We start from the raw sequence: 27,385 nt of genomic DNA on the forward strand, positions 1-27,385 counted from the left end.
CTTGAGTATGTTTATTATCAATTCTACAAGTCTAAGTGAGTACAGGCCTTCTATTCCACTGGGCAATTCCATAGCAGGCTGGAGTCACTGGAGGCCAGTTTAGAAAGTCCAGGACCACTTCTGGAGCATCTAAACAGCAGAAGGAACAGGAGTGCTTCAAGGGAGAGAGAAAGGGAGGAAGGAGGAAGTTAGAGAGAAAGTTCAGAGAAGAAGAAGAGAGATTTCAGAGAAGGAGACAGAGAGAACGAGCAGGGGAGGAGAGCTAGGCCAGTCTGGACATTTTTGCCTGGGCTGCTTTTGGTCACCAAGCCCGGCTTTGAGTAAATCAATAAACTGAAATAGAAGAACATGTGCCTCAGATGGTGATTTTATATGATCTCTAAAGGGTCCCATCATTTGAAATCATTTTTGTAAAGATAGCCTTCCACTATTTAGAAGCCAATACACTCCAAATGAGTTCAAACAGGGCAACACGTGAATGGAAGGAGACAAGCTATCAATCGTTGAGGGGGCTCAGGTTTGCCACCATTCAGGGCATGAAATGCATCTCCTTATTGAGGGCAACCAAAGATTTCCCAGTCATAGACAACAATATTTGTTTTAGTAAAGACTGTATGATAAAAATCAAATCCTGAACCTTCCTAATAGACATCAGTCATACGTACACCCGCTTGAGCACAACACTGCATCCCAGCCACTGTGTGTCAAGCAGATCCTTTTCAGGCTACACGATTTGTTGCAGCAAGTAATACTCCTGTGTATTGGAGCAGACCACATGTCAGCCTACATGCGTGTGCGTGCAGCATTTCCACTGCGTGCCTGGCCCTTGAGTGCTTTTGGCGCCGGACACTCTATTCACCGCAGGGGTTCTGGACTGAGGCATTGAGAGCAGCCCAGATTGAGACTGTTTAATATGTGAGGCTCACATCAGAGATCTAATGTCACATTGCCGAGTTCAGTTAAACCTCAGGGTTCTGCATATCCCAGATAGAATCTTTGTGGTCGCAGCACCCCACTATATTTCATACCTGTCATCTACGTTTGGCGAGTTCCTCAATTTTTAGGGAACCTACATTTCCTCTGGCCTTGTTTGTGCAATCTGTTCCAGATGTCCAACTGTTAGATCCACTGTTTAAGTTATGTTGGAGTTCAGCATTTTAACAAGAAATCACTCTAGGCTTCTGCACACCACTGAATAAAACTAAGCCTTGGACTCCGCCAGGGGTGCAGGGGCCTGTGTTACGTCCCTGACTGTGACAGCCTACACATCCAAAGATTGTGGACATTTTCTAAGGGACCTAAGAACGCTCACCCTCCAGTTTGTAGAACTCTATGAAAGTTCATCATTAATGTGTGAATATATCTCTTTACAACGCATTCCATTACAACGACTTGCTGTAGGGGGCGCGCTGGAATTAGGAATAGTATAATTTACTATTCCTACTCCAGTTTGTGCAACAGCAGGGAAGGTGTTGGATTGTAAATCCAACACCTTCTGCCCCCTACAGCAAGTCGTTGTAACGACTTGTGATGTAATGGCTCGTGTTGTAACAATGCGGTCATTGGCACAACCCTGTTGTAATGGAATGCGTTGTAGCGCATTTGTTGTAATCATTGTCTCCCAAATGGGTGTGTGTGCGGGAGGGCGCACCAGGTTTACTGTTCCTTATAATTCTAAGGTGTTACTAACATTGACACACCCTCTGGTATTTCCCTGAGAGACAGGTCTCAATTTTGAAGACTCATTTCCAATACAACTCCATAGCAGAGTCTTTTTAGAGTCTGTGTGACCACTGGGTAAAGTTTGTAACGACAGCCTTGAAGGCAGTGCTTCTGCAGGCTATGGAAGTAATGTAGTGTCTCCCGGTGACAACAATGTAATCAAAATAAAATAGCACACTTTTATCATGACAATGTAAGTTACAGCAACATGTCTAACCTTAGGGAAAGCTCTATGTCTGAGTGGCAGTCATATCAGATGTTCTAAAGTTCTCAGGCCTGGCTCTCTATAAGGGCCCACCAAGACAATCCGACGCTTGACTCTAATAGTCATCGATGAACAGACATGCTCTGGTGCCACCAGAAGAAAAACGACTCAATTATATATTTATAACTTTATTTGAATAGCACAAACCTAACAGAAGCACTAAAGCCTATGCCTCGGAGCAAACAACACCGGTGTCTCAGCTGCTGTTTAATGAACCACTTTGGAAAGAGGCCTGGGAAACCGAGAGACAACCTATTCAAGTATTACCTGCCGTCTCAATCTTCCCTTTCTGGCTTTGTGAACTCAGCTTAAGAGGCCACCTTGGTGGTGAACTATGGTGCATTACAAATGTTATGATAAATGTAATGATTATAATTCTACTGCTATTACTACTATGATTACTAATCATATTAATAATAATAACAACAGAGGAAGTAAATGTACTCCAAATTCTAGATATAGCACGAAAACCATGCTATGTGTGAGTAAATGTATCATTTTACTGTGATCAGCCTTTCAAGCACATGATTCCACCCAAGCTACACAGCGACACACCCCTTTAACAACATAGATGGTGGGTTGCTGTCACAAGAACGGACATCAAACACCTAAATCAGTCTCCACGATGGTAACCGCTCGCTGACGCGAAACCCAGAGCTCCTTTCCACAGGCCTCTCAGTCCACCCACCGCTCAGTGCTCAGTCCTTCGCTTCTTTGAGTACCGCTTTGCACTCAATCATAACAGTTATCATTGTCTGCACAGCATGTGATCATACACACTGGAGCACAGCAGGTGTTGATGGGGGTATGGAGTAGGTGAGCGCATAATATGCTCCACTGATGAGCTCAGACTATAGAAAAGGAGTCTTCAGAGAGAGTATTTACAAATTGGAAAGGATCATCAGGGACTGTGCTCCAATGAAGAGTTCCTGAGCTTCGATTTTGCGTCTTACCACAAGTGTGGACCAAAGAGATTATGATTTGAGGCTCAAAAAGAGTACCAGAATAATGGAACCAGAGAGGCTCACAAGGTACTTTAGATGATCAAGTCACCTAAAAATATAGGATCAGAGATGAGTAGAGGAACCTCTTTTATCAGTTCACCAAAAGAAAATCATTACAGCTTGAAGATGTGGGTGCCTGCCTAGGGAACAGAAGATGGTGCAGACCAAAGATAATTATCTTGTCCAGGTGGGTGAGGGAATTATGGGCACAGATGGTTATCCCAGTACTTTAACTTGCTCTTTACTAGCATACTCATTAGTGATTTGGATATGCGAAATAGAAGGTGAGAATTATGCAGTCTGTCTTCTATGTTTATGGATTGATCCGTACTTTAACTATTTCTTTCATGTTTATGGGTTCCTTTTGGTCGGATCTAGGCAGTAAAAGTACCATTATACACCAGTTAATGGGATTTTAAAATAAACAGCCACTGCGACTTGCACAAGGCGCATATGCCACACTGACCCCGCCTATTTTCCTAAGCAATGAAATGCTTTACAAGGTTTATGCTATTATGCTACTGAAATGCCACTGAGGGACTGGGCCGTATGCAGCTCGTGAGAAAGCACACGAGGTCAGTAGTGTGTGGCTGTGACACACTTGCAAAGTAGAGAGAAAGGACTGGGTTCTTCAAAATTGAGTTTTAGAGTTTGAGTCGCCTTGCCATTAGGACTGAAAGGATAATGTGGACATGAAATGAAAGAATGAAGATGTAAATATTCCTTTGCGGAGTCTATTCCTGCAGAGGAAGGCCAGCTTCTGATCACTTACCACCGGAAAGCCCCAAACCCTCTCTACAAAAGGGAGCAATTTGGGGTATGTTTCCTCAAGATTAAGATCGCTCTATTTGTATAAACTAATATACCTGCTTTTGATGGTATCACTGCTCTCAAACAAATCACCCACAACGGATTTAGTCAACACAATAATTCAATAAATATTAAAAAATTAAAATACTTCCACTGTATACTGAAATAAAGCATTTTTAGTGCATTGGATTGCTACTGGCTTTTTTTGAGAAACTAAAACAGGTCACTTTTTAATGTAATTTTCTCTTTAATAATTAAACTTCCCGAGTAACTAAATCCGTTTATATTTTCCATATGTCTTTCTTCTCTGAATGCATTCTTCAGAGGCCCCAGTAAAACAAACATCTTTAGGCACTGCAAGGTCATCCATCACTCAAGAACTCAGCTTAACAACAACTCTGGGGGTAACCCAAAAAAATAAACAGCCAATGGTAGAGGAGAGAATGTCTCCCTGCCTCCTAAAAGGGGACTTTGGAACCCCGGGTCAAATATTTTTCGTGCGAATTAAATCCTTTGGAAAAAAGGCAAATACTTTAAAGGCTTCTGAGACTGCTTGATTTAGTGACACCAGACGAGGAGAGCTGAAAATGAAAAGCTTCAAATAAAGTGCCTTTGGAAAAAAGTAAAAGTTATGCACTGTGTGTAACTTCCAGCCAAGGATATGGTTCCAATTTAGTAAACTATGTGCTCCGCAGTCAACCGCTTCCAGATGCCCCGCTTCCTGATCAGCACTGCAGTAGCCGAGTCTGGAAGGCGGCCATGTTTGCCTGTTGCCAGGGCAACCGGGAGACTAAGGCCCATCTTCCAGTACTAACCAAACTGACAGGCGGCTCAACCAACCATAACATCAGATCCCAGCTGCCCCATATGAAGTGACAACTGGCTTGTAAGCTTTTTATTTGATTAGACCATGTGGAAGACATTTGTGCGCAGAGGTTTCAATGGTGAAAGGATATAATGTTTATGAAACTAGATACAGCTCGTAGTCTGCCGCGGCTACCGACAGAGCGGTGAAAATGCATTTTCCAATTCCTCCCACACATCTGAGCGGCTACACTAGACTGCTGCCGCGCCGCGTCCATCGTGCAGAGTTAATCCTTAAGAGGGACAAAAAAAGGGGAAAAAATGTACTCGAAAGTTATCTATCTCTACTTCTTAAAATTGAGACAATGGGGACTCCAAATGTGTGAAGAGTAGGGGATTGCTGCTAAAAGATGTGATAAGTTGTGTTTCTAAAGTATTTGCTATTGTCTTATTTCTGATCTCAGTAATTACAGATACCTAAAGTCTAACTCCTTAGACGTGACATTCACTCGTTTTGAGGTCTCTTTGAGCTCCTGCTCAGACCGGGCTGAATCTCTACTGGGGAATTTACTATGCATCTGACATCCACAAGAGCACCTGACAACTCCCACGCATTTGGCGTGGGTCGCCCTCTTTTTAGGTCTATTCACCAGCCTGGCAAACAAAATGGGATTGCTGGAGCGGGTAATACAAACATTTTGTATACCCACCCCATTTTGCATGTTTACTAATTAGATTAATTAATTAATTATAATCGAATTAATGGATTGCGGTGGAAATAACTAATCAACCTTATTAATGACTGAAATACACGTGGGATTGCTTTGCATGACTTTATTAAATCGTATACTAAATTCTGTACGCATACTAATGATAGACATTTAGAATATTGCATGATATATGTCGCTTTTGTGATGTATTCGTGATTTGTGCTTTATTTTGTAAGTATAAACCCGCTTGAGTGTTGCTTATTGCTAGATAAATACACACACATATGGGTATTAGTGAGGGAATGACAATTATTTTGTCATTTCTATGTATTAATTACATTTTGTGTCTCTTTTGCTTAAGTTGACCATTTGGGCCTGCCACAAAATGGCTGCCTCTGGTACCTAATCCGACTGTCGATGCTGAACGAGGCTTGGGTGAAGTGTGCCTGCGCTGACGCCAGCTACAGTGGCCTCGTCATGACCCTAACCAGACTGTACCCTTCAAGGTTATCCCGGGAAGCAAGGCAGCTTTTCAAAAAGAACAATAATGTGCTTCTAAAAACCGGAACAAGCAAGAATAATGACCTCAGAGACATTAATTTTGTGGGAATCCTGTCAGACGATTTCGATTGACCAATCAGAACATTTGAAGACCCGTTTTTGCTACAATTTGTCAATGATTTTACTATAAATTATGGTAGAATAGAGAGGTTGGAGCGGCGTCGTTTCTGGCTTTTCTCGATTTCCTGACGTTATGCTGACTGAGAGGACGGTGACACTGCAGGACAGCTGTTTCCCTGAATCTTTGACGGACTGAATTAATGCCCAAACTCCTGATGAACTGAATTTCCTAAATTTGATGGGCATAGATTTGCGAGACTGCCAGATTTGACATAGAGGACGACAATTAGCCAGAATGGGTAAATATGAATGGCAACTTGATTAAATGAACAATTTAATTTGCATTATTTAGATAAAGATTGAAATTGAATAACTACAGAAATGAGTTGGGTTGTTTATTCATTGAAAATGTGTTAACGAAAAGGTTAATTAAGGAATTAGAAATCAATCTAAACCTGCAACTAACTGATCCATCCCGATTTATGAGAGGAATACTAAAGGTGAAGTTCAGGGCCTAATGAGTATCAGAAGGTTGTATAGATTTGTCACTCATTAGGGTAAGAAGTGGTATTTCCTTTCATGACCAGCATTTGGAGGATAATCGTCTCCCAAGAAACACAGATTGATGGTGAGTGAATGTTGGTGTTATGGGCCCCACCAGCGAACGTATGGATAGTGTGTGTATGTGAGATCTTTGGTCTGTGACGGAGGGAGGGATTTTGCACTCCACGCTGGAGCAGGATCACTTTATTTTCAAAAGTATATCACCCAATAAAAAAAGTGTTAATTATTAATTATTCACCTTAATGGGACCACTCTCAAACACCCATCCTCAAGTCCATTTTTGAGTCAAGAGGTCGACTGGTGTGCACCTGTGGTTCTATCTTAGTGCAGAGCAGCTCTTGATTGCCAAAGAAGTTACATAAAGTGTGCGAGTCGCCGAAAAAGCGCTTTGACGCCTCGTCAGGGGTAGTTAGCACTATGTAAACGCAATTGCAATACAATACAACACAATAGCTGAAATGGCTCCCTGGTCCATGCGTGATGAGCTGCTCCATTCTAGGTTTTTTCATTGAATTCTGGGACTTGTAGTCTTGTTTAGTCGATTATAAAATAGGGCTACACGTCCCAGAATTTAAAAGAAAAAATTCTGAACTGGAGCATCACAGCGTGCATGGACCTGGGAAACTTGCCAGCTATGGTTTCAGGAAGCCCGCCCACAACATGGGGATTCTCTTCAGCTGAAGGGTGGGGCCCCTCTGAACATAGAGCTCTGCTCACTTACAAGGGGGGAAATATTTGCATCATTTAACCTGGGCCACTACTCTTGTTGTTCATTCAGGTGTTCAAGGAGGCCAAATCTTTCTTTTGGTCAGGCTTTTGGTACTAATCAATTGTTATTCATTCTTCCAATATTTTGGGCTTTTTCATCACTTTACTACAAACATCTGGTGACATCCCTGCCTGGGATTTCTTCAAATATGCTAATTAGCATTTGATTCCAAGATGTTTCAAAATCTGTGAGCTGCACATTAGAGAAGGAAATCAACCAGGCGGCTCGTCGCATCCCACCACAGGCCCTCGTCCTCGCTGGCACTGCCTGGACCCACGTGAAAACAACTTCTATGTCCTGCAGAGAGGCCACAGTGTCGCGGCCATCACCATTGCGAATCGTGCCCTAAACGTATATATTTTACCACGCCATAGGTAGAAATTGAAAGTGCTAATAGCTTTAAGGGACAGTGGGTGGGACAGGGATGCTCGATCAGGCCATCACAGGGGCCATTAGAGTCAAATAGCAGGGGGGGGTCATTTTATTAGAGGGCTGGGAAAGGTTATATACACCACTATACATTGGTTAGTTATGCACAGAAAATTGGCCGAAGGTGCAACATGTTGCTGTTTATTCAGCCTCCGAAATAAGGAATCTTTTTTTTTTTTTTATCACTTTATTTTTCAAAGAAAAATTTACAACCAATAAAAACATGGCATAGACACAGTCCAACCATGCACAGCCTTCTGCAGTAAATCCTATAGAAACATACCAATAAGGAATCTTTTTATAAATTTGAACCTGAGCCAGTCGGATTCCCGCCCAGGAACCAGTCCATTTTTTTGCCACCAGTGCATAAACTACGGAAAACCTGAGGATTATTGTCGAGGATTTGAAGGATGCGGAATCGGGCATTCTAAAGATTCGGAATCCTAACCTTATCATTGGATTTTAACTTGACTGGACACTTCATCCTTAAAAAGACGGGACGTTCACTCGCTACCTATCGACATTAGACCGTTATTCTATTCAACATATTCATTATACTATTTATCCCTGAAGAAGTCCCAAGAGGACGAAACGCGTCGGCTGCTCTGGCTGTTCTTAAATGTCATTTTAACTTATGAAAAATAAAGAAGATCATTTTGGAAAAGAAAAATTGGATGTACATGGACTAATTTTGATTTAAATTTGAGATTGTGGTGCGCCTTTTGCTGTTTATGTTCCTATCTTGCCCCAGTGGTTGGGGAGGTATTGTGTTAGCGGGTACCAGTCGAGAGCGCACACATAGGGTGAATTTGAACTTATCACCTATCAAAACAAAGGGTAATTGATAATCCGGTGCTGTCCCAGAGGGTTACCGCTAGCTCCGTTCCTTCTGAGTGCATAAACTACTCCCTGTGAAAACAGTCAAGTTATCTGTGATATTTGGTGATGGATAACTGAATGCACGGAGGGGGAAAAATACTAGAGTTGACGGAAATGATCGGAGTCTCTATAAACCCATGATAGGTGTTTAATATAGGGGGTGAGAGGCCAAGCAGATTGTGGGGAGGCATAAAAGTAGCGCTTCGATACCTGTGGTTAATTTGTAAAATAAAAAATAAGTGCTGAGGCTCTCGTCATAAGGCAGCTTGCACCCGCCCATTTCTCCTGCTAGCACCTAAAACAGAACCAACTACTCGCTAAGAAAGTGGGGAGAGGATGTGGTGTAATGGTCAGAGCTGCAGACTCTGGTGCTGGGGAACCAGGTCGAATCTTGGTGTCAGCTCAACATCCTGTGATTCTGGTAAAATTACTCAATCTCCTCGTAAATGAAGGTGTCCTTATTTGGTACTCATGAAAAGCTACAGTGTTGATGATTCAGTGCTGGTACTGAGCACTGGAAACCACTGCCTCAAATTAAGCACTGTTCTGTACGTTCTTGTTTGTCATTAGGTGAAGTCAGTCTTTTGAGAATCCAAGTTTAGATTGTAATTCTGTTCTCTTTAACCCTGCTGATGAGACCGGAGGTTTCATAGGTTAGAAAGATGCCGAATCCATTCAAAACTAACATAAACATGTCCTGGCCTTATTGAAGGCCTCATCGCCGCCTTTGTTAAGATGCCGGAGAACTTCCTAATATCTACTGTCTGAGTATCACCACAGAGCCTGAGCCAAGGAGTTATAGTTCAGGAATGCCCTTATCCCTTTCTCATCACATTGTTGAGTTTTTCTTATATTAATGCGCCCTATTTCGAAATTCTATGGAGTATCTCTTGTCACCTTGCAGGTGCTTGCCAGTACGATCCTTTCTTCGGGCCTGCGTGGTTGACGGAGAGGATCTTCCATCTACAGCAAGAGGAGTGGTGGAAGTCTGATTTATTATGATTTTTAATAGGGTCTCGTGCCGGCCAGTGCACTATGATGTGGCTAAAGAAGCCTGCAATGGAGCAATCGATTCTGGAGATGCTAAAGTGATGTGCACGAGCCAGGGCTGAACACGAGGCATGAGGCCTGTTGCTTCATTCCAGAATGCAGCGGAAATTGAACAGGGATTTCAGAGCAGCTTTTCTGCTCCTATTTTTCAAGCTTAAACGGATCTTGCTTTTTATTGTAAAGTCTCAGCTACTTTCAAATGTGTCCTTTGGGGATACCCCTATATAACCCCTGTTGTTTTAAACAGTACCAAAGACCTGTTTAGTTTCCCCAGGGAGTTGGTTTGGTGGTGAGGACATAATTCTGCTGAGCATCATCACTTGTAAGTTAGCGTTTGTGGCTACTTGCTAGATCAGAGGGACAAAGCAGAAATCTGCATGGCACATCACTGTCTGGGCTGGTGTCAACACTGCCCCACGTGATAGGTCAATTTTGTCCTGTTGTAACAAGTATAGTTTTCTGTAACTCAGCATTCTATATGCTACAGACATTAAGAGATATTTCTGCTCCATGAATGCAAAAACCTGTAGCTGATCCAAAGATGCTCTTGAAATAATGGCCATTTCAAACCCGCTGTAATAGCAGAAGTGTGTAACGGGGTCATCTCAAACAGGTCCGTCTCTTCATGCAGTCCCATCCCCACAGACCCACCAGGGTCCCACAGACTTCTCTGTTCAATACTAAAGAGAACACCTCAAAGCGCTAGATGATGACTAGATGTATTGGTGATTCTCATTACTTCTGGATGTTCAGGGTGGGCTCCTGGGTGGGCATAAGAGGGGTGGTCCTGAGGTGGGTTTGCATCCTCATTCCTGATTGTAACTAATAAATCAGGATTAGCCCGATCGAGTCCTCCGCCAAGCAGATGGAGAGCACCGAGGCTTTGATCTATATCCACCCAGGAGCAATGCACACACGCGTTCCTTGTCAAAGGTTGTCTCCCGACTATTGAAATGGCCGTTATTTCAAGAGCATCTTTGGATCAGCTACAGGTTTATTCCATCAACTAGTTTACAAATCATATTTGAAAGCTGTAATTATTTGTTTTAATTATTTTGTACGAATCATCCAATAATTAAACGTTATTGGTGTGCTGCACAGGAGAACGAACAATACTTCATTCTAAAATGTATAGATATTAGGGGGTAGATTTAAAACTTCTGGCGCATCTCCGCAAATCAGCAGGGATGCGCCAGAAAAGATGCATCATGTAATCCCCCCCTTGCGCCACCACGGATGCGTCGCATTTACAATGCGGCGCACCATGGTGCAAGGAGGGAAAGATGCGTGACACATCATGTGGCGTTCGGGTGGCGCATTGCTGGAGTCGCGTCGCAAGCGCGACGCAACTCCTACAATGCACAGGGGCCGAACATACTTAACATGGTGCGTCACTCCTTACGCCTGCTTCAAGCAGGCTTAAGGATTTGACGCAGCAGCGTCGTAAAACTTACTCAGTGAAATCTTGTAGATTTCACTGCGTCAGTTTTACGGGCTTTCCTGCGAGGGAACGCCCACCCTGCAACAGAACGCCCACATGAAACCTAACGCAGGTTTCATGTGGCGCAGGACTTTACAACGTTTCGCATCTGCCTAGATGCGCCATGTTGTAAATAAGTCGCAACGTGGCGCATGGTTTACGCTGTCGCTGCGTCACAAAACTGATGCAACGGAGGTGTAAAAGTGTCGCAAGGGGCTTGTAAATCTGCCCCTAGGTTGGTATGCTATAGTTACATCAGCGGCATTACAGGAGATATTACATCTCTAGCCTTTCAACAGGAATCATTTAATTACAGGAAATTTATACTATCTTGACATCACAGTCAAGAATTTTTTAGAGGATTAAAATGTATGTAATCCTATAGATAGATAGATAGATAGATAGATAGATAGATAGATAGATAGATAGATAGATAGATAGATAGATAGATAGATAGATAGATAGACAGACAGATAATAGACAAACCTGTTACAAAACAGTAACGTTTTTAATTTGTAATGTATTAATTGTTTTGATTAAAATTGATATTCATTTTAGTATTAGTTATTTAGTCGAACGTGTATCTTTGATGTCATTATTTATACGGAGCCCCAATGCCCCCCCCCCACCCGTATCCAGATGAAGTAATTCCACCAGTGCCATTTCCTGGCCGTGTTCTTCCTCCTGGGACCTACAGCAGAGCTGGGCCCCTTCTTCATGGAACACCACCAAAGGCTTTGCTGCAGTCTAAGCCCACAGAGCTGGTAAGACCCAGGAAACAAGAGACAAGATGCGTGTACTTACGAATGCCTACTGTTGACTGCGATGCACACGGCTAGAACTACCGCCAGGCACACAAGGGACACCACGATTATCACCCAATCTGGAGAAGGGAAGAGAGACAGGGGGATACCATTAGAAAGAGTCAACGATTTTAAATGATGATGTCTTAATACAATATTGCCCTGCATAGAAAAAGATGACCAACCAATAGGGCCATCAGGATGGTTCCAAGGAGGTCAGTGCCTCGACAGACCGGCCAGGCCTGGAAAAAGTCAGATACAGCCAAGCCAACAATCACTCTCAAGTCCATCTCTACTTCATCGTGTCTCTATACGGCACACTTGGTGTGAGGGGCTTGCTGTTAGTTGATTAAGGACCAGTACAAAGGTGTGTCAGGTGGCCCCCCTGGAAGATTTTCAGAGCTCCAGGTAACATGAAAGTCTGCCCCTTGGGTCCTCGCCCTCCCAGAACATCATGGCTTTCTTGGAGCCACTGTTCCATTCTAGCACCCTCTTGTGACTTCTAGTGGTTGAAACCAGAAAGCATCTGCTTGCTGCAGCCTTTATGTGGCACCAGCCCTGGTGCTAGTGGCGGGGCCCGCTTAAGATGAACCGGGTCTTTGCCTACAGATTCAGGCAGCAGAGGGGTTTCGTCAGGAGCAGACGCTTCACCTGATGCTCTTGAGAGTGGAGTGTACCTGTGATCAGAGTAAGGTCGTGGTCCAATGACCAGAAACATAAACTTCTGAAGGTCTTGGTTCAGGCAACTTGAACTGGCACAAGGACATGTTTCAGGGCTATCACCCCACAGCTATTATACCTCAAGCAAGAAACTCTGTCCTACACACAACACACAGCATACATAAGATAAAGGCAACCAAGCTGTGTAATGTGATCATATCACAAAGATTCACAAACCAACCTGGAATGCGCGCCTGCCTTTTAAATCCAGGTCCTTTGGTGGTCTCGGGGCCTCCGGATGCAGCGCTGTCGCCTTCCTCTCCTGACCATTCGCCATTAGGGCTCAGCCCTGAGGCGCGAGGGTCCCCATCTGAAGACAAAACCAAGGCAGTGTCACGGTCACGCATCTCTTAATGTGACATTCTTTTTCACACGCTACGCACCATAGTACCACAACTTGACTAAACACTTAACAAACAAGAGCTGGCAAAGCTAATAGGGCTGGCCTTGGCAAGCTGGCGCAAAGATTAACTTTATTCTTATTATTTTATTGCAAGAATAATCCACACATCTAAAAATAAGAAAACAAAAAGAAGACACGCCCCCACCTAAACGTTGAGGCCATGTGCTTGCAGTATAGTTTTTCAGTAATAACCATTGCTATATAATTTTTGGAGAACAGTGGAACTGCTTCCTAGCAGGAATGGGTACTTACAAAACGTATAGAAACTCTCCTTAATTTTAATGGCTATGACAGGAAAATGTAATATTTTTATTAAGGCAGAGAAAACGAAATGTACTATTGAATTAGAATTATTGTAACTTGAAGACTTATTTTAGGCACACGAGGATAACTAAAAGAAAAATGATGAATAGAAATAAAATAAAAAAACACTTCTTTTTAGGCACATGTGCAAATATGATCAGAAAAATGGTGTCCCACACACAGTGTAAGAGAGCAGTCCAGTGAGGGCTGACCAAATGCCTTAATAAAAGACCAATGAATACAGAGGGCAGCGCCAGAGCGCCTTCATGTATTTATATAAAACTGTATTTTTATGTATGATTTATTTTGCATGCATGAGGCTGGTGAGCCAGCTGAAAATGTCTCAAGGCCAGAACTAATAGATGCAATGAAAATCATATAGATATATTTTTATATATCACATGCTCTGTTAGCTTAACTTGGGGAACAACCTTTACAACGCAGCTTTTACAACGCACTACCATTACAACGAAACTGTTACAACGCAAGTGGATTTACAACGCATGCCATTACAACGCAAGTCTTTACATCGACTTGCGCTAGATGGCGTGCTAACATTACAAATAGTGTAGTTTACTATCCCAACACCTTCCCTACTGTTAAGTGGACTGGAGTTGGAATAGTAAATTACACTTTTCTAATGTTAGCACGCCATCTAGCGCAAGTCGATGTAAAGACTTGCGTTGTAATGGCATGCGTTGTAAATCCACTTGCGTTGTTACAGTTTTGTTGTAACAGCATGCGTTGTAACAGCACGCGTTGTAACGTCATACATCCGCTTAACTTTAGCCAGATGAGCCATACCAACAACCTGTCACCCTCTTCATGGCTTCAGGCTGGCATCTCCCTGTACGGGGATGACTAATTTTTATAAACGACTGATTTAGTTCACTGAGGGGAATTAAAATAGGAGCGTGAGGAGTTGGAAGTATTTCTCTTCACAAACGTTTTTAAGTTTTGCAATAGTTGGAAAGTTGTTTTGTAGAACATTTTTAATCTCTAGCAAAATAATCTTTCACGTGACAGTTCGTCAGCAAAATCTTTTTTTGCAGATATTTTCACCAGCAGAGTTTAATAAAGTTAGGTAACTTTGCAATCTTTACAATATTTTGAGGGCAAACTTCACTAGCCCTATATGAGGTCACTCTGTTTTAAGGTCACAGGACTATCGTCTCCCTGATTGCTACTATGAGAGTCATCAAGAGACCAGGTGCAGCTGTTGCTGGGTGCCCCGTGGGACACCAATTCCAAGACAATGGGTGGCACCTGCAATTCACTCACGTGAAAGGGCGGGTAACACACCCTCCCACTAATTCAATGCCTTATCATAAACCTATTCACTGCTATGTGTGCCTTCCTCCTGTGACAGTCAGTCATGCGCTGTTTCACTGTCCAACAGGAGAGTCAACACCCAAAAGAGCACCGGACAGAGTATTTCACCTTTATCCAGAAAAGCACAGATATGCGTTTAAATGGCTCTGGTGACGCCCTCAATACCACCTAACTTCAACCTAAGGTCTTACAGGCCAGACTAGACAGAACAATGAACAACTATCCGTGTAGCATAGACATACTCCGCAGTTACGTACCAAGATGTTGACAATATCCCTTTTCCACCAAGAAATAACACACACATGAAAAAATACAACACACTATGGGGCATATTATCAAGCACGGCGTTAAAATTATCGCCTGAAAACTGCCACTAAAGCGGCGATAATGGGCTTGATAATATGCCGCAGGGAATTCTAATAGAAGCCCATGTTGACACCACAACATGGGCTTCTAAGGGAATTCTCTGCGGCATACTATAAAGCCCATTATCGCCGCTTTAGCAGCAGTTTTCTGCCGCTAAAGCGGTGATAATTGTAACGCTGTTTCTTGATAATATGCCCCCAAATCACACACTTACAACGTAGCACATATAAAGCAGATTGTGCTCGCAAACAGCAGTTTTCATTAATAAACAAAACACCCAGAAGTATCCAGCACTGTATATTAGAGAGACCCCCAGACTCATAACAATGCTGGATCTGTTATATTGTTGGGTATTATAGTAATCACAACAGTGTATACTTTGCCAGACAGAAAGTTCAAAATGCCACAGCCAGATTGGTCCTCACCATCCCCCACCGCAGCCACATCACTGAACAGCTTCGAGAACTCCACTGGCTCTCAGTCAACAAAAGAATCACTTTCAAGCTCCTCACACATGCCTAGAAAGCCCTCCATGACGCAGGACCAGCATATCTTAACCACCGCCTCTCACTCCATGTACCCGCCAGACACCTCCGCTCAGCCCAACTGGCCCTCCCCACCGTCCCACAAGATTAATGCCGGAGGAAGATCCTTCTCAAACCTCGCCACCAAGACCGGGAACACCCTGCCCCTCTACCTCAGGCAATCCACGTCACTGACCCAATTCAGGAAGGATCTCAAGACCCGGCTCTTTGACTGCACCCCATCTCCCAGACGGATCAGCACCCTCCTCCTTCCCCCCTCAGTGCTTTGAGCCCCTCATTGGTGAGTAGCAGTGCTTTAAATAACCCTGATTGATAGATTGGTTGACAAAGGACATGCCAACCAGTAACAGGACACCTTAAACAGGACTTCTTCCACCCACCCTGGGAACCCTTGATAGACAAGGCATTTGGGCATCACAGCTCTCTACAACCCTACTTATTTCACTTACTCCATGTCATCACACAACATATCAACAAGGGACAAACCAAATCACCCAGACAGCATGCAAACATTTTCTGAGACCTCCAGCGATATCTACTAAACTTCATCACCTATGGAAGAGTTCAAGACAAAGATTTCAGATGTACATTCAACAAGGGAAAGAATCTGCAGGCACCTGGTCAATCAGTGTCGGCTCACATGGTCGGTATGATGGCCAGGAAATGGAGGAAGGAAAGCTGACCTTGGCTGAAATGGGATATCGGCAAAGGAGAGGGATGGCAGAGACCATGGTGATCCTTAAACCATCATGTGGCCAATCAGCTTCTACCCCCGACACAGGAGCACACTGTAAGAACGATGCAGGATGAACTTTAAAGGAGGTGGGCTCCAAAAGAGGATTACCCGTGCCAATAGGAGGTCCACAGGAGAAAGGGGGGGAGTGGGCTTGCTTCCAATGCCTGCAGGAATTCAGGATGGCCTCAAGAGATGAAGGGTTATTCGCCCCAAGAAATAAATAAAGGCCACAGGTCACAGGCTGCTTGTTGAGAGGAATGGTACCTGATACCCTGCATATATACTTCACAGGTAAGTGAGGGCCAATATTAGGAAGAGAGGTATTGGGGGGTACTGCTGGAAGAACGTAAGGATCTCTTCAGCGTCAAAGGACCCTTTGGCTTGTCAGAACTCTGACCGTTTGGAAAAAGAAGGGGCAACTGAACCTCACTGGTTGGAAGGGAGGCCTTCAGAAACAGACGGTGCAAATCCAGAGTGAGAGAGAATTCCAAGACTCTCATACACACCCAGGAGTGAGAAACTTTGGGGGAGACTTGACACCCTGGCAGGAGGGTTCACATAAAGAAGTCTAGAATTATAATAAAGTTCTACATCAAAACCATGGAAATGATGTCAGTGTCTACATGACCAGTGTCAAACTTACTCCTCCCCTATTTTTAAAAGCCCCAGGACCACCACTGACGGAACCACACTCCAGTGGAGGTTGTGAACCTTGAAATCAGATCAGGGCAGAAGGTACCAAACCATCAAACCCCATAGTGCAATGGGACCATACTAAGTGAGAATTTACACTATATAAAAATGTGTAAGGTAGCGTACCCTAATACCGTAGATGTTTTGACGCATGCTAATAAGGTTACATTTATTGCTTCCCTCTGGTCACCATCCGCTGGATGCAGCCTTAGTAAGTACGTACAATAACTTCATGTGTTACCAGCTCTGCACATGTGACTACAATAATGCTAGGTACACCCTGAACAGTGGTGCTCCTAGGCCGCAGAACATGTGAGGTCGAAATAAGTAGCTAAGCGAGTTCAGCGAATTTTCTTAACCCCCTTTCAAAATACTATTTTTGACATAGTTTTTTTTACAGTTCTAGTACCTCTCACTTTTCACTTAAATCATTTTATTTTTGCAATTGTTTTGGTATGCTTGTCAAGGTTGAATAATTCATTTATGTAGCTCATGGTCAGGAATGTATCTACACAGTGATCCGTTTGACCTAAAAAGAACAAAATAAACTCATTCTGCCTGCTCATGTCTAAACCTTTTCCAGACAACTATCTGCACGCTCCTCAACCAACACCCTAACCTGGCACGTCACAGATCCTATTTTCTCTGTTCCTTTGTTACATTCAGTACTTTATTTGAGCTGGTCTCTGCCAGTGGGGCCACCGGCACTCATTTTTGAGAACTACAATTATTTTGCCACGTCAGACAATTCCCAAGAGCAAAAGAGGGGAAAATACATAAAGTGGAAGGACGGAGAATGAGAAACATAGAAAAAATTTACAAAAGGAGAAAGACGGTACCCGCAAGTGTGGGATAAAAGGGCAGAAAGTGTCTGGTAGTGGATTAATAGGCCTGGGGTGGATTCACACTAGCAGCTCATTGGGCTACGACTATTGGGCGTGCCAACATTAATTGCACCAACCGCTGGCTTCTGAACAGGACTTTAGGCACCAGCACTCCTTCATTTCCAAATTAGGCACCAGTTACATTTAACCCCTGCAGCACCGTGAGCACCAGTGCTAGATGCCAACCCGCTTTTTTAATGATTTCTCCACAAGGGGCATCAAGAGGTAATGGCAAGGAAAACTTAAACAAATATGAATTTATGGGAGTTTATTTATTTATAAAGTTTTATATAGCGCAAACTTGATCCCGAAGGATATCAGAGCGCTTTACAGTTTGAGGGAAACAAATCAGTACATGAGTCAATAAGGGAATAGACATTGGCATTGAAACAAATAGTGCAAAATAAAAGAACAATTATAAACCTGGGATATGCGAGGAAGGGCGCTTCACTGACATATAGTGACAAGGGGAGTAACTACAATAGTAAAATACAAGATTGACCACCAATATTGTAGTATGTCCGGAGCCCTTAGAGCTGACAATCGTTCCTTTTGTTAAGGTAAGAACTTATTCATGAGGAATCTTTTTACTTCCCGTTTGAAAGCAACATTGGAGGAGATTTCTGGTGGAAGAGAGTTGCAAATTTTTGGTGCAGATACCGAGAAGGCTCGTTGGCATGTTCTCTTTTTGCGGAAGATCTGGGGTTTTAAGAGGAGGGACTTCGAACTCCTCGACGGTCTACCCCCTCCGGATAGATCTAGCTTTTGCGCAAGGTAGATGGGGGTTTTGAAGTGGAGGGCTTTGTGCACTAAGCAGGCAATCTTTAGTTGAATTCTAGCTGCGTAGGGCAGCCAGTTTAGAGATTTTAGGACCGGGGAGATGTGGGCATTTCGCTTGGTGCCCGTTATCAATCTGGCCGCAGCGTTCAATGATGCCTTTAGAGGGGCCAAAGTGTATTTGGGGAGGCCACAAAGTGTGGCACTGCCATAGTCAAGCCTCGGTAATACAAGCGCTTGGACCACTTGCTTGAAATCTGCTTGAGGTAGGAAAGGTATGAGATTCCTGAGTGTTCTTAGAAGATGGTTAGCTCCCTTGCACACATTGCTAATATGAGTCTTCATATTTAGATGTTTGTCCAGGGTGATTCCTAAAGATTTAGTTGAGTCAATAGTGTGGGGGGAGCGTTTGAAATCTGTGAGTTGGTTCAACCAGAGGTCAATATTCATAGTGTGTTTCGGGGGAGAAATGAGGAGGAATTCTGTTTTGGAGGTGTTTAGCAGGAGGTGGTTCTCAGTTAACCAATTTTGAGTAGTCAGCAGGGTGGAATTGAGTGAAGTGATGTTATCGTGGGAGGAGATTTTCAGGTAGAGTTGGGTGTTGTCTGCATACATATGGAAGCGAATGTCCATGGATTTCAGTACATTAGCTAATAGTTCCAGGAACAAATTGAAGAGAATGGGTGATAAGGAGGACCCTTGGGGAACCCCCATGGTAACTGGGGATGGCTGGGAGAGAGAGTGGTTCGCCTTAACTCTTTGGTACCTGTGTTGGAGGAAGGACGAGAACCATTGCAGCACCTGACCAGAGAGGCCCATCCTTTGCTCCAGGACGACTAGGAGGTTGTCGTGATTAACAGTGTCAAAAGCTGAGGAGAGGTCGAGTAGGATAAGGAGGCAGGATTCATTTCGATCTAGAATTAGTAAGATGTCATCCATCACGTGAGTGAGAGCCGATTCATTGCTGTGCCCACTACGAAAGCCAGATTGGTGTTGGTCCAGGAGATGGAATTTTTCGATGTGTGCACATAGTTGTGACTGGACGCATTTTTTTTCCAACAGTTTGGCTAGTGTGGGGATGCTTGAGATAGGGCGGAAGTTGTTAAGATCTGTACTGTCTGCTGTAGGTTTTTTTAATATCGGTGTTACCTGGGCCTCTTTTAGGCATTTTGGGATCGTACCTTGTGACAGAGATGCATTGACGATCTTTGTCCAGATGGGGGAGATTGTATCCTTAATTGCTTTGAAGATGGTGGGTGGTAAAGGGTCACTGAAATGATTAGATGGGTTGATACTCCGAAGAACTTTTTTGATATCATTTTCATTTAGGGTGGTAAAGGTGTTCCAGGAAGCGTTGTGCTTGATACCCCCTCTACAAGGAGCAGCCTTGTCTGGTAAGGCCATGGGAAGTGTCGGACCATTGGGTGTTATTAGAGTCTTCCTGGTTTCTAGATCAATGTTAATAAGTCTAGTTTTCTCGGTAAAAAAGTCTGCCAGGTCATCAAATGAGGGAGGATTGACATCTGAGGCTGGTTGGTTCGTGGCTACCACAGATTGTTGTTTAACCAGTTCAAACAATTTCTTGGGTCGATTAGCCGCTTGGTTAAGTTGGGATCTGAAATATTCTGCCTTGGCTGCCTTGATTTGTTTGTTATAAGAGCTTCTAGCTGATCTAAGGATTTTTAGATGGTCCGTGGATGGAGTGGATCTCCAGGAACGTTCGATGGCCCTTAGCTTGCGGCGTTCCAAGTTTAGGTTGCCATTGAACCAGGGTTTAGATATTTTTGTGGGTGCATTTTTTTTTGTAGTGGAGCCAAATCGTCCATGATACTAGAAATGGAAGAGTTATAGAGTTGGTGCTGAACCTCGATGCTACCATCTGGCTCACAACCATTTTTGGTATTGCTAATTTAAAAATAAAAATGTGTTGATATAGCACCCCTGTCCTGGAACAGGAGAAGTATGCATATACATTAAAATAACGGTGCTGGTTTCATGTGAGATTTGGCTTGCCTGTTAGTGTGATTATGGCTCGTTCATGGGCCTGTGCCACTTTTTAGAAGATTCATTTTTTGTCCCTGTCACAAGACAATGGTCCTTACTAAATCAAAATTGAGTGATAATCAGGCTTATCTATAAATACATTCAGTGACTGATTAGATTAGTAGTTATTCATGTTGCCAGAAACATTATGGGGCTGATTACAATGTCGGTGGGTTTTTGTTTCATTTTCTTGAGGGCAGGCAGTGGTCCCTGGGACCACTAAGGGCAGGCAGTGGTCCCTGGGACCACTGCCTGCCCTTATAAAATAATTTTGCATGCATTTGCAAAGGAGATGGGGTCCCCTGGGGACCCATTCCCATTTGCGAATGCATTACCACCTAGTAATTTGTGAGTGTTTTGTGACTGCAATTGTGGTCGCAAAACATTGGTACATAGCTTTGCGGTCGCTATTAGGAAGGGAACGTCCCTTCCTAATAGCGAGTCGCAAAACAGTATTTTGTGAGTCGCAATTTATTGTTTGTACATGGGCCATGCTTTTTAGCATGCGCAAACGGGTCTAAGACCCGTTTGCGCACGCTAAAAAGCGCCGTACATCTCGCCCTTGGTTTTAGGCTTCTTTGTTTTAGTTATAAGTTCTTAAACACATACAGGATAGGTTCCATTTTAGCTGCGGTTTCCATTTTAGTTGGCCTGTCCGCACTTCGGTCCAGATTCAGCATGTCATTATAATTCACCGAACTCATGAGAGAGACATCTTATTTATGCATTGACTTTGCTAACACATAAGGTAACACAAGTCTACTACAAGCTGCATGATATGTACGTTTGAAGGTCTATCAGAGATGTTGTAAAATGAACATGTAGTCCGAGTTCACAAATTTTTCTCATGCTTGTTTATACTGGTTATGTGTCGGATTAAATGGGAAGTCCCCCAAAGGTGGTTAAGAGTCAGTGGCCAGCCCTCTATAAACTCCATGAATTGGTCACTGAATTAGCAAGAAACTTCACCCAGAGTGCGGATCCAAATGCAGACACAGATGGTCACAGCACCAGATTCCTCCTTCATCAAAGAAAGCTCTAGCAAGTCTCTTCGAGGCACTGTGAAGCATTTTGCCTTCACTGGCTGGTGCCAGGATAGTGCTCTCACACAGACACAATCTTCTTGCCCCTGTGCTCGAAATAGCTGGACAGCTGATCCAAACAAACCACAAATGGTGTTGTCCCCGGTATGCGCACCACTTCTGAAACTCAAGATATAGGCTTATTATTTATTATTTATTCATCTGCTAGAACTAGCATAGCGCCTAGAGATAGCACTGTCTGGGTGTTATGGGCTAAAAATTGTGATGTAACAATTGTTCCTTGATGTTTTCACTGTTCGGGAAAGGGGTAACTTCTTTCAATTTTTATCTTCCGTGATGTTATCAAACAATATAGTGCGCCCTAGAACCAGGAGTTTTAAAATAACTATTTTATTAGGAATATTTTGAAATGCATATTCCGTTTCTAGTGATCCTTGAATGTGTAATTCATTAATGAATGATAGTTTGGATTACCACTGCTTCCCTGAACCCTTTAAGAGACTGTCAGTATTCCAGAAAGCATGGGTCCACTAAAGCAGGTATGCCCAGTGGGTTGTATTGGGCTATATAACCTGCATTTCCCTGCTCAAACAATGGAGCATTGGACGTAGCATTCCTGCCTCCGTGGGTTGGGAATGCAAACCTTGTAGACCTGTGCAAAACCTCAGTATGAGCAGCAGTAGGACACAGTACTTTTGCAAACAGAATGAAACAAAACACTAAGGGGTAGAGTTTTGAAATGATGACGTAGCACAGGAAGTCACCTTGCTGTTCTGCACTGCATAACAGAGAATGGGCAGGAATGCGCCCTATTTAAGTCAATACAGTGTATTCCTGCACTTTCCCCTGTCCTGGCGCCTTTTGGCAGCCTAGCGCCAATACAGGAACCCTTGCACCATAGAACAAGGGTGCTTGTTTTTCATGCAGCATAGTTTTTGTGCAGGAAGGGGCACCTTCCTGCACAAAAACAATCCTGAGAGGCATAGTCCTCTTTCTATGTGTGCTGCAGAATGCAGCACACATAGAAAGAGGAAGCAACGAGGAGAAATAAAGCTATTTCTCCTCATTATGCCTCTCCTGGGAAGGCGTATCCTTTTGGCTCATTCCCAGGTTTACCATTTCTGGTAGATATGAGAATGTGTCGGAATCCATGGGAGTTGCATGGCAACACACATACAATACCCATGGAACGCCTTCTCAAAGCAGAGTAAGGCAACACAGATTTGAGCTGCGTTGCTTTACTCCAAATTGATGGTGCCACACAGGGCCCGCCAAGTGGTCTTGTGTGGCTTCATAAACCTCACTTAAGGTTTGCGTCGTGCATATACCACGTTGTGTGGAGCAAACGTGACGCAAAATGGGTCATAAATATGCCCCTAACCTACCATCTCACCCCTGGTTCCAATATGGCACCAAATACCAATATAGTACACTTACAATACGTGTAACCTCCCTATGTTATAACTTATGAAGGAGGAGATATCCATACAATTAAGCATACCTTGATAAAGTAGATATGAAAAACACTAATGTAGCAGCCATCTTAGACTGGTTTACAAAATCATCAATTGCCTTATGGCACATAAACAAATTTGATCATTGGCACCCATTTTGATTTACACCGCAGACAGTTTCCTTAAACAGTAGGAGGGTCCAGAGAGGCATTATAGGGATATGGAGCATTGCCTGTGACAAAGCAAAAGAAAATCCAAAATCCACTTAAGGTCTTTTAGAATCCATCAGGAAAGGTAACAATCATCTTTAGTGGGTTTTGTGTACCAAAAAACCATATCTTCCAAATATTCAAATGGATCCTTGGGCATCAGTAGTTTGTGACTACTTAAAAAAATGCTTAATATTATCATATTAATAAAGCATATATATAGAAAGAAGAAAAATCTTCAATTTAAAAATTTAAGTTGTTTTGTAAATGTGAAAGAATTTAAAAATGGATTAAAAATTAAGGTCGTATCCTCAGATTGATTTGTGGGAGCAGAGCGAGGGCATCAAGCAGAACATAGTATGGATTAATGAAGTTAGAAAAGCTCCAACCTTCCCATTAAAGTTTAGATTTTTTAAATAATTGTTTGTGTATTAAATCAAATAATTAATTTGTTTATTTGTCTGAGGAATGCTTGGTTCTGCATTTTTTATGTATTGTTCTGCGGTTTAAATAATTGTGAAATGCTCAGACCAGGGGTACCTGGTTTCCAGTAATGATTCTGTGGGGATTCCACTAAGAACTAAATATGGGTCCACAGAGGTCAAAAGGTTAAAAAAACACTGGTCTATGTGCTTCTGATCATGTTTCTGAGAAGTGGTTTCAAATTGTGCCCTCTTCCATATGCATCATAGTGGTGGAGGAGTCACCTACAATGGAGGGCACCATTCCAATTTCACTGCCAGCGCGTTGTAAGAAGAATACGGTAGACATTCAGTTGCTTCATGCATAGCAAGCACTCTTGGCTATTAGATCACATGGAACATGCACATATTGGTTGAATGGAAGAAGGATGGGGTGAGGGGTGATGTCTTCCCTGTGCTAACAGAGCTGGGTTTGATGTCTCCAGTGCAGCTCAAGGTTTACTGAGGCTAAAGCTGGGCCTGGTGAGTTTGGTGGCCACCAGTAATAAAAAGGGGCGTGTTCCTGAGAACGGGAAGTTTCTTTCCTGCATCAGTGGATTCCTCCAAGGATGGAGTGTGGTCCTTTGAAGAGTGCACCTTGAGGGGCAGTGATCCTTCTGTTGATTTGGATCCACCAAAGTGGAGGGTGCGGGATGTTCTAATCCTATATGCGGGGGAGCGAGTATGATTTTATATTAATTTCACTCTGTGTATGCACTATATTGCCACATTCCTATTTATTTTAGAAATGTTTTCTGGGGCGAACTGAGTGCCAGTTCCCAGGCTAACCATTTTGTGGTCTGTTGAGAATGTTCTTCGCACTAGACTTTCCGCATCCGATCTGTGATTTGTTCTGACTCTTCGTCTGCCTTTCTTCTTTTTCTGTTTTTGCTGCACTTCTTTCCCTCCATGTATTTGCCTTTCCTTTTCCTCACATTTAACTTCCTGATTGGCTCCACCTCGCCAAAAACAGCAAATGAGTCCACCAGGTGCTTACACACTTTTGACCAATGTAGTCTTATAACACTGATGTATTGTACCTCGCAGAAAGCACTGAGCTCAACGGTACCCGTTAAATACTGTTTTTGGCAGCATCTGGCCTGTAGAACGGTAGAAAACAGCATCATCTGTAAACAGTCACCGTGGTCTGCTAGCTAGAAAATAAGCAACATCTGCTGAGCTCAGAAACTGACTTTGCCAAGAACATCCAGCCCATTGGCTCCACACTTGCCATGTCCAAAGAATTCTTATTCAGGACGTTCCCAGGTGTTTCTCATATTTATGCATAAATTTCCCTCTACAAAATAAAAATCCTGCTTAAATGAAATGGCATCTGTTGCACAAGGCCTTCCTGCTTCTCCAGTCACTCTTTGCAACCCTTGACTTGGGATCTAGACTGCCACACTCGTTTAAAGAGGGCGTCTGAAGAGATGGTGACCATGAAGGTGGTGGCTCAATGGTTCAGTGAGATCACAAGCTACAAAAATGAAGCAGAAAATATTGCCACGCCTCTAACTTATGCAGGGAATGATGACCCTGAGAGATAGCTTCTGTGAGATAAACTAGTTATGGAAATTAGGCAGAACGCGTACTGATTGGCCCGGTGCATAAACAGGTCCAGATGCCTGCACAGATGCTAACCAGGACTCGGTATCATTCGATATTCTTGAAGCGAGCACCACCAGGGCTCTCAAGGTTCAGACGAGGTCGGTCCAAGGCGTGTTAGATGTCAAAGCGGCACTCAGTTCTAGAGTGGGTCTAGATGTAGAAATGTCGAGAGCTCCTGCGATGTTGAGATCAGCTCATGCTCAGGAGAACCAGATGTGGTGGGTGTTGATGTAAGAAGAGCCTGCCCTGTGGAAGATATGATAAAGCGAGTTCTGATGTCCGAATGTCTTGTGCTCTGGCCGAAAATAGGGGGTTATGTTTATGTGACAAATGGCTTGTGATTTAGTGGAGCTAAAGAGCTGGGTAATGATGTCAAAAATGTATTTCTAGTGCTCTGAAGGAGTTGAGTAGGCACTAGGGAGGCAGTGGTCCGATGAAGCAAAGTCTCAAGGAGTGGTGTTGCCAGTGATGGCTTGTATTTTGAAGACGCATGGGAGCCAGGAAATTATGTCAGTATGGACGTCAATTAGGGGTCGCCAGGGGTCGCAGGTGCAATCTCTACTCTAGACTGCCCCTTACGAGCCTTAGTACTGCTTTTGAGACCCTTGGCTTCAGGGGTGGCAAAATCAATGCCAAGAACAGTAATGCGACGCGCTCTTGTAGGTGTTGGTTTTACCCTCCTTTAAGGCACATTGTTTATTAGTACGAATAAGTGTTTCATTCACTCTTCGCTTAATAAGAAAATAAAACATCGGGAGCTAGAACAGGACAAGAAATGCTTCTAAATGGATGGTGTGTGGTTGCAGTGAGAGAGAGCGTGCCTATGTGTGTGAGTCTGTATGTGTGAGCAGTGTCTGTGTGTGCTAAAACTGAGTGAGAATGAGTGACGCGTAGTGAGCATGACTGAGGTTGAGGGCAGAGTTCTCAAGACTGTCTACTGGTGCAAAGTCATGTAAACAGATGCAAAGTCTTGATAAACTATTTACTTTCGGTTATATGACGTTACCCCGTATGCATTTACCCCGCATGCTTTTCCCCCGCAGTTTTTACTCCGTGAAATCTTTTACGTCGCAGTGCTTTACAATGCAATTTGTTATAACGCATTCCCCATTTTAACACAATTACTATTCTAACTCCAGAGGGGCGTTACTTTGGGGAATGTGCTGTAACAGTTTTGTGGTGCAAAGCCTTACATTGTAAAAGTTATTGCGGAGTAAAAAATGCGGGGTAAAACCATCCGGAGTAAATAATGCGGGGTAAACGACGTTTCCCTTTACTTTCCATAGCAAACCTTTTTTTCCAACTGAAAGGTTGCTTTAAAGTAGCGCAAATCATGCTTTGTGTTGCTTTGCACTAAGGGGCCTTCCCTTTGGTATTATGTTTTCATGCTATAACATCAGTTTTTTAATTCAAACCTATCTACTAAAAATATTAGCTAGGGCTTTGCACCAAAAAATACCACCTTGAGGCAGGCGTTAAGTTGTCGAAATGTCTTATTGTCTTTTAACTTTTTACACATTGCATGTGTGCTGCACTATACAACACATATGCAATGAGTGAAAAGCTTTAAAGTTTGCCTAAGCATAGTATTTTGTACTGAACAGTTAACCTTCAAGTACAAAACCTATACAGGACATCATGCGAATACCTTTGCACCGTGGTGCAAAGTAATATGTGTGGTGCTTGGCTGTCCTATGTGTGCCAGCCCTGGGAAAGAGAGCTGTGGTCCCACATTGTAGTAGATATGACTCTGCAATGCTCTCTTGCCCAGTGCAATGCAGAGTAGCAACTTTGGTTGCTGCACTGCATGGCACATTTTTTTTTTTTTTTACGAAGGGCTACTCTAAGTGTCAGTATGTATGAGTTAGTCGGTGAGTGAGAATAAGTGAGTGAGAGAA

General features: G+C 43.3%; 1 protein-coding gene across 1 annotated transcript in view; it reads right to left on the reverse strand.

Moving 5' to 3' along the window:
• Positions 1 to 27,385, reverse strand: part of CD44 (CD44 molecule (IN blood group)) — a 208,800-nt gene that overhangs the window by 3,302 nt on the left and 178,113 nt on the right. The window contains exons 6-7 of the mRNA XM_085643495.1: positions 12,812 to 12,940; positions 11,912 to 11,990 (exon numbers count right to left, since the gene is read on the reverse strand). Of these exons, the coding sequence (XP_085499621.1) occupies positions 11,912 to 11,990; positions 12,812 to 12,940 (208 nt within the window). The remainder of the gene's footprint in view (positions 1 to 11,911; positions 11,991 to 12,811; positions 12,941 to 27,385) is intronic.

Source organism: Triturus cristatus, chromosome 3_1 (genome assembly GCF_964204655.1).
Source record: "Triturus cristatus chromosome 3_1, aTriCri1.1, whole genome shotgun sequence".
Taxonomy (NCBI): Eukaryota; Metazoa; Chordata; class Amphibia; order Caudata; family Salamandridae; genus Triturus; species Triturus cristatus.